Source organism: Aplidium turbinatum, chromosome 12 (genome assembly GCF_918807975.1).
Source record: "Aplidium turbinatum chromosome 12, kaAplTurb1.1, whole genome shotgun sequence".
In the NCBI taxonomy this organism is placed as follows: domain Eukaryota; kingdom Metazoa; phylum Chordata; class Ascidiacea; order Aplousobranchia; family Polyclinidae; genus Aplidium; species Aplidium turbinatum.
This window is the reverse complement of record NC_137483.1, coordinates 1,363,031-1,371,502: the sequence shown is the minus strand read 5'-3', so window position 1 is coordinate 1,371,502 and position 8,472 is coordinate 1,363,031. Positions and strand designations below refer to the sequence as shown.

Genomic DNA, 8,472 nt, shown 5'->3' with positions numbered 1-8,472 from the left:
AACTCTAACATTGTATGATATTTCATGCCACTTTTGTGCTTTGTTTTTCATGAATGAACTATCGATTGATGCCTCCACACGTACATGTTCCAGTGTCTGTAACATCTCAGTACTGATCACGTCTGGTCCCTCAGCCTTATTTAATTTAGTTTGTTTTATGGCATGTTCAATTCTACTTAGAATCTTTGGTCCTGACAATGATTTACTGAATTGGAATGATTTTACAGTTCAGTCTGAATCATCATACAAATCAGATAAAAACTCTTGTCATTTTTTCTGTATTAGTTTCTTTAACTTGTAATTTACCAATTTTACTCTTTATACACCTTTATATTTCGACTGACTTTCGCATAAGGTTAAAAATATAGTTGTACTGTTTAGTGTTATTTGATATTAAACAATTATTGTTAAATTTTTACAGATTTTTGTTTTTGAAAGTTTGTTTATTGCAAATGATGAATTCTCTTATTTTGAAATTTATTTTTGGAGTTTTACTGCATTCCTTAATCTACAGGTAAGCTTTTCTAAGTTTTCCTTCCACCGTTGTATCCAACTCGTGCACAATCGGGAATTTTAAAACTTAGAAAAGCTATTCAATGGTTAACAACCTGCAAATGCCCCAACCTACAAATTGTCTACAATACGTAACTTTGCAGAGCTTGTGACGTGGCAGACGTGTTGCTTAGTTAATAGCGTGATGCAGGTCTAAAGATTTAGTGCGTCGACGAAACCAAACGTTTTCCTTCATTTTTTCATAATGATGGTTAAATATGTGTTACTTATGTTGGCAAATTTACTTTGTTGGTGATCTCTAAAACTAACAGAAGAATAAATGAAATTCGGATTAAACGAAAACTAAAGAACAAAATTTAGTCGAACAGATCCAACTTTTACTTTTAAAACAGCTCTCGTGGTGGTTCGCGCGGCAATGCGTCGGCATCGATGCACACCAGTGAAGATGAAGAAGCCGTGGCCTTCAGTGATAGTCATCGCGATAAAGATCCTACAACAAAGGTAACGATACGTCATAAACATTTTTCCCAAATTTGATCACCTGCAACAGAAGCAAACTCTATAGGACAATATTTTAATGATTCCAACATTCATACGGCACATTTGACAATAACATTTAAAGTATTAATGTATTTTGGTTATCACGTATTTCCATTCATTATCGCTTCAATCGCTTGCGAACTGGTGTGGGCTGTTTCAATAGCAACATGTTCCAATGGGGCCTCGCCGACTCACTATCTTGTGTATGTGGCTCAGATTTTCAGACTGCATACCACATTCTCTACCAATGTCCTGTATACCGACCAAACGATACACATGTAGACCTAATAACGCTCGATGAACACACAATTCATCCGAGATAGATATGTGGACCAGAGAACGCTCGATGAACACACAATCCATTGGCTGCTGTGCACTTTCATTGATGTAACAACGTAATCTGCGGTGGCCTCAAACGCAAGAAGATGAAGATCACGTTTTTTGTATTTCTTAAAAAATCAACAATTTTTTCAATCCAATTGAACTTTATTTTTCAATCGAACGAAACTCAACCAACACGTCTCGTATCAGATGGGATCGAATAAGAGTTTACAGTAAGCACAGCAATTTGATGTGGTCACATGCCTGGCCATATTTCTGCCCACATCCCTGACCACTCTCTTGTCACTCTCTGGCCACATTCCAGAAAGTGACGTAATCAAGTATTTGTTGGTTCAATCAAGTTGTTTAAGTAGAATAGCTTGAATAATCAAAAATTGTTTTCATTACTTTGTTTTTTGTGTAAAAGTTTTTTCTTTCTGAATACGAAAACATGTCATAAAAGAGCGCTTTTCATTGTAAGCTTGATCGTGATGTACGATCCAAGTTTCAACAATTTACAAAAATTTAACCTTTGTATTTTAGGTAGAGGTTAATGGCGTAATACCGTGGCGCCTCATATCCTTTCTAGCGGTTGTCGAGCTTGCGCTTATCTACATTGCTGTTACAAAGACCCGGGAGGTTCTGCGTGATCAAAGAAACATTGTTAGAAATCCGGTTCAAACAGCCAGAAGAGCTGGTAATATAAGATCTTAAACAGGCTGAAACAGATCTAGAGGAAGAGCGAGTGGTGATGAAGATCATCTCTAGGCAACTGAAGATAACTCGGATCTGTCGGATGAGGCAAAATCACATGCGAGAAGGTAACCAAAGACAAAAGGATTTCGAGCTTTTTCTTTAGTGCAAAAACTTCATTGAACTGTTGGAAGATTCTTGCAATAAATTTTTGTTCTTGTTTTTTTGTTTGATTTTTTGCGTTTTGATTTCAATAAAATTGATTTTATGTTATTCATTAGATGGAAGATGATTTTTTGCACCAAAAAACTACAAGAGAATGCCAAAGTTTTTTTTTCCTTGAGTTGATTTGACGTATGGCTACACAGCTGCAATTAAACAGTCAGGTAAGTGCAGGACACCAGAAACAGCATGGCAACAGTATTTCTACATTTTCTCCTTTCCAAGTTACCATCGTAGCTCGTTCAGAAATGTTTTCTCTTGTAATCAAGGTCTGTGTTCCAAGCGAAATATTTAAGATTTTCCACAAGGAGTGATTCCCGGTGATGATTCTTCATTGCAATGATTGTTTCTGAAAACGAACCAGGTTGGATTGTCACCAACTAAACTCAACTGAATGGTTGATTGGCAAGAGCGCTAAGGCGACACGCGAGGGACCTCGGTTGTAGCCTACACCGTTCTGGAGCACGCGGTTATTTCTAGGCAAGAAAGGGTTAGATCAAGGGTGGGGAACCTATTTACTGTGGAGGACCGCATGAATTTTGAAGTATTATCGGTAGGCCGCAAAAAGTTTGATTCTAAATGTGGTGCAACATGCACCGTGAAAAATGGTCTATTCACATTAGACTTAAGCAAATGAATTTTAATTTCTAGGAGGATGCAACAAGCAAGGTGAGTTGACACAAGGTCAGTATAAAATAAGTTGTAGGGTTTGAAATATATCTGAGTATATTTACCAAACCAGCATTGGTCTACTTCTGAGCCGGTCAAGAATAGCATTTCCTAATAAATTCAAAGAGCATCTGGTAACACTTAGTTAAACCACCTTACTCGAGCAAGTAGTTTCATACCATACCTCTAAAAATCTTTGTTTTTTTGCTCTTTTACGAGCTTTAACCTAAACTTCCGCCAAAGCTCTCTTGATAGATTTAGACCACTAATGATGCATCAAGTTTATTATTTTATGCATTGCTGTTCATCACGCGTATTTATCATCTGCTTCTATTAAGAAATACAAGCTTATATCTCTCCGCTATTGTAGGCCAGCTTTCATCATCACTTCTTTTTTAGATTCCGTTTGAATATATTATTGTAAACACACTCGCCGTAATATTAAAGCAATTCTTAAACCTGGGGAGAATAAAGTTCGTGAACAAAGAGTTAATAAATATTTGGCAGTTTCAGTGAGGCCTACTAAATGAAATCTTCAAACGGGACAAATTTTCAAATGAAATTTTTAAACAAATTTTCAAATTTTAAAATGCGTAAACTGGACATTCAAGAATTCATTTCAAAAAAAATTACCGAATAAAATTTGTTTTCAATGGCACTGGCAAGGTCCAAAGTCCAATGTTTCATTTATTTTTCATTTTTTTCAAAATGACCAAAAAGTGAAAAACTGCTCGAGAATACGTCACTATCGACAGCAATAACAAAAGCCACGTTTCCACATCTGATGCTTTAACATGAGATCTGATGTTTTGAGCAAACTGTCTGATGTTTTGATGTTGAAATCTGATGTTTTTATGTACATACATACATAGCCTACAGTTAAATCGCCCGCAGTAACAACTATTGCGCGATCAGCTGATTGCTAGTCTATAGTGACGTAGCTGTACAGTCATACGCTTCGTTGCTCACGCCCATTCCCGTTTACAAATCTCTGACAAAAGCACGCACGGAATGCTGATCAGACCGCAATGGGGCAAAATTTTATTGAAAATCGTTTTATGGTAGCATGTTAAACACAAAGAACGTGGAAAATCGCCAAGTCAGGTTTTTCTTTTAGTATCCCTTGAACATCTGGTTGGTTCAGTTTTCACCTTTTAGTGCATGTGATATTTTCCTGCCATTTTGCGTTCACTGAAACACGTTCGATTAAGTTTAATACGCTTGGTGACAAGATTTTGAATTTACAATAACAAAATTTATCAAAGTAAAGAAGTTGAGAATTGTCCACATGTGTGGACATTGGTCGTTTGAGGCTACATAAAGTTTTCACTGTAAACCTAGATTGGTGATACTTTTATTTGTGTATCATTGCTACAAAAGAGAAACAACTTAAAAGTTATGTCAACATCTAAAGCGTTTATCTTTGTGAACACAGATTTGAACACAAATAAACGTAATTCAGCCAAGCAGAGCTTTTATTTATATGAACGTTAGTACAAGGCATTTTGTACTGAATTTTGTACAACTCAATCAAATAATGCATCAAACTTTAATAAAAATAAGGATTTCAAGTAAAACTTCTCTTATGGTATTCAAATGCATGCATGAATTTTGAGATGTCTCAAGTTCCCACTGTCCACTTTTCATAACACATCAGAAATAGAAAGCTTTATCAAGAATGAAAGAAACTGTGCTAAAGATTAGCATTGAAGTCTATAAACTAGTGATTCTAGTATGTGTATGATACAAAATTGACAGAAGCAAACCATTACTTAAGAATAAATTACATTTTAAAGTATGCCAAGTTTACTTTGTCGAAAAGGGTGAACTGAATGCCATGCTGATCCAAAACACCAAACAAAGCAACTCCAGGTGATTGCTCTGACGAAAGCACAACTTTTATATTATTCGTACGTATAAAAAATTTTAAAACGAGTATGGGAATGTAAATATATTTTGATTTAAAAAGCATCCACTTTTGAGGACACCAGGCACTAAAGGGTTATTACATACCTATGATGACAAAATATTATCGCGGGAGAGCAGAGATCTTGGGAGTGGAGAAGATGGTTACTGGTTAGGCTCCAGTGCGCGTCGACCGAGAGACAGAGAGGCTGCTTCGCGACGAAGCTTAGCAGGTTGGACGCCAGCGAGAATGGGGAGATTGTCCAATGGTGTGGGACGCAGGCATCCGGTCACTGTGCGTCGGACGCTGTTTATTGCAGTGTCGATGTTATTGTAGTGAGCACTGCGGCACCAAACAGGTGTACAGTACTCTGCTGAAGAGTAGACAAGGGCCAAAGCTGCTATACGCAAAGTGTCAGCCCTCGCACCTCAGCTGCAGCCTGTCAGGAGAGTGAGTAGCGCAGCGTGGCATGTCAGTTTTTGGCGCAGTGATACCAAATGGTGGCAGTATGTGAGCTATCTGTCTAATGTCACCCCAAGATACCTTGGTTCGGAGCAGAAGGACGGAGGTTTTCCATTGTTCTGAACATGTAGCTCATGATCAGCTTCTCGATTGTGTAGGTTGAAAGCTGCTGCCACAGTTTTGGTTTCGTTAAGTTTCAGTCGCCAGTTCTGGAGATAATCTGAGAGAGTGTTCATCTCTTGGCTCAAGGTGTCTTCTACATTTTTCCAACGACTTTGTGGAGTGGAGAATTGCCAGGTCGTCTGCATCAGCGTATTTTGTGGAGACCGTGGTTTGCAGGTCGTGGTGTAGATGTTGAAAAGAAGTGGAGCCACGACCGATCTCTGTGGGACGCCGTGTTTTAGGCATCTCAATCTGCTTTGCCGTCAGTTGCCGGTGGTGAGGGTGAAGCTTCGATTACTGACAAGTTCCATAATCTTATGAACCATATGTCGGTCAGGAAGCAGGCGAAGCAGCTTGCAAGAAAGGCCGTGATGCCTTATAGTAGGGTCAAAATAGGAAATATAATGAGCTAACCGGAAAAAAATTGCAAGAAAACGTGTTATTGGTTTTTCCTTTGGCTCAACCTCAATAGAACAACATATGAAAAGTTTTCCAAAATTTGAGCATCACAAAGCCTGAAATCTGACGTCACAAAAAGTGGTCTATTTCAGGTAAAAATCTCTCTGGACTGCCAATTGTGAACCAACATAGCTGTTTATCTATAATTTGTTGACAATGAATTCATAAAATAAGTGCCTAGTGTTGTTATTTTTCCATTATAATAGAATATAGATAGATTTTGCTACTGTTACAATTGATATTATGACGTCATTATTATGTCATGATGCCTGGAAGAGATAGCCGCCTCTGAGCAAGCAGTTTCACTGAGCGATTGTTACGCCATGGAGCGTTGCGCAATATTTTCTCCGCTGTGACTGGCATGTGCGAAGTGCTGCTGCCGATAATAAGCTAGTTACAGTGTCAGTGTTACTCTCGAATATGTTCCCCAAAGCTTGCGATGCTCCAGCAACTTCTAGTTGGAAAAGATACCGACAAGGAGCAGGCAAGTATTGTCCACTCTATAATTCAAGCAGTTTGCCCAAAAACAGTCGTAGCTCCTTTAGAGCTGGGACTTGCAGTGCAGATGCACCAGCATTATCGCTCCAGGTTCTTCATTGACACCCTATCTGCCATAGGTTATTGCTCTTCCTATTCTGAAGTCCAATGCTTTGAGGAAAATGCAGCATCCAAAGTTGCTCTGGACGTCCTTAGTGGACAGGCAACCATAGGAGATACAATGCTCTTGTTAGCTGCTGACAATGTTGACCACAACGTGACTTTAGATGGAAAGGGAACGTTCCATGGAATGGGAATGAGTGCTGCTGTCACCCCTGGCAGGCAGGTCTGCTATACAATTGGTAGACAAAAATTGCGTGATCTCAAAGTCACATATGAGACAAAAGTCCCAATTAAAGACTACCGTTTCTCCAAGTACTCACGCAGTAACATCAAGTTGAGAACGTTTCCAAATCTGCGTGAAGCTGACCGCAGAATTGATTTGCTTTGGGAATTGTCACTCAAATTTAATGTAAAAGTTCCGAACTGGCAAAGAATGATGAACACAATGTACAGTAGGCGTGAACATCCAGGTCAATCGTCTGTTCTCTTCCTACCAATGATCGATATGTACCTCGGCGACAAAACATGTTTTCTTTCCAAACTTGACTTCATTTACATTCTACAAGCTCGCAACAAGGCACAACATTCCACCTGTTATAACTTTTGATCAGCCATTGTTTTGGAAGGCTTCTGAAATTGTTAATGAAGTTGAAGACTCAAGTCCACTAAAAGATATTGTCTTGTTACTTTGTAGTTTCCATACACTCATGAATCTGTTGGGCGCCATCGGGACATTGATGGAGGGAAGTGGACTGAAGGAAGTTCTAGAAACAATCTATGGCGATAATGCTGTGGTACACATGATGAAGGGAAAGGCTGTGCAGTGTGCAGCGTGCGCTTCGAAGACATCTCCTTGTAGACCAGTGTCTCACCAACCAAATTGTCTCACAGATCATTGAATGTAACCCAGAGTTTGAGATTTGCCTGCTTGAACTTGATCAATTATACAGTCAAACTGAGGAAGGCATTATGGATGTCGCCACATTATCCAGATCAGCGTGCATGGATATGCTTGCTTGTTCAGTTTCCGCAAAGAAATACGAGTTGTCTGAAATTTCGAAAACTAGCAAGCTTTGGTTGAACTATCAGCGAATGTGGGGAATTGTCCGAGAACTGATCGAGGCCGATCGTGTGGCTGTTATGTTGTGCAAGCAAAAGGGGATGCAGATGTCGACATAGTACGAGCAACGGAGGATTTATCTAAACAGAGAACCACCACGCCCATTGGAGAGGATACAGATCTCCTCATTCTGCTTCTCCACTATGGTGATGTAGACTGTAAAGATCTGTACTTCCGATCAGACAAGGAAAAGCCAACTATCTACAACATCAGAGTTCTGAAAGATTTACTTGGGGACCAGGTCTGCACTGACCTGTTGTTTGTTCATGCATTTACAGGCTGTGATACATCTTCCAGAATCTTTGGTGTTGGAAAAACATCAGTGTTTCAAAAAGTTATCAAGGGAGACTCTGTATTGCGATCATGCTCAAATATTTTTTGTGCACCATTCTCTAAACAAAGTGATGTAGAAAGTGCTGGATGGAAGGCTGTAGTATCACTATTTAATGGGACAACATCTGGCTCGCTCGCATCATTACGTTATGGCTATCTTTGCAAAAAAAGTTATGACATCAAGCACATTTGTGACGCCTGAGCAGTTGCCGCCGAGAGAATCTGCATTGAAATATCACTCACTACGCTGCTACTTGCAAGTGATGGCATGAATGGCTTAAGTACCCAAATGGACGCTGAAAAATGGGGTTGGAAAATTCAAGGGGATAAGCTATTACCAGTGATGAAGGATAAAAACCCTGCTCCTGACATTCTACTAAAAATGGTTCACTGTAATTGTTCAACTGGGTGCAATACACTCAGGTGCGGGTGTAAGAAGTATGGACTTGAGTGTACCAGTGCATGTGGTCCT

At 39.2% G+C, this 8,472-nt stretch overlaps 1 protein-coding gene across 1 annotated transcript; it reads left to right on the top strand.

Moving 5' to 3' along the window:
* The first annotated feature begins 426 nt into the window (after positions 1–426).
* On the top strand, positions 427–2,334 carry LOC145780500 (uncharacterized). Its single transcript, XM_082592117.1, has 3 exons — positions 427–514; positions 906–1,014; positions 1,918–2,334. Exons 1-3 carry the CDS (start codon positions 453–455, stop codon positions 2,086–2,088), a joined length of 342 nt encoding a protein of 113 aa, XP_082448243.1. The 5' UTR covers positions 427–452; the 3' UTR covers positions 2,089–2,334.
* The last annotated feature ends 6,138 nt before the right edge of the window (positions 2,335–8,472 follow it).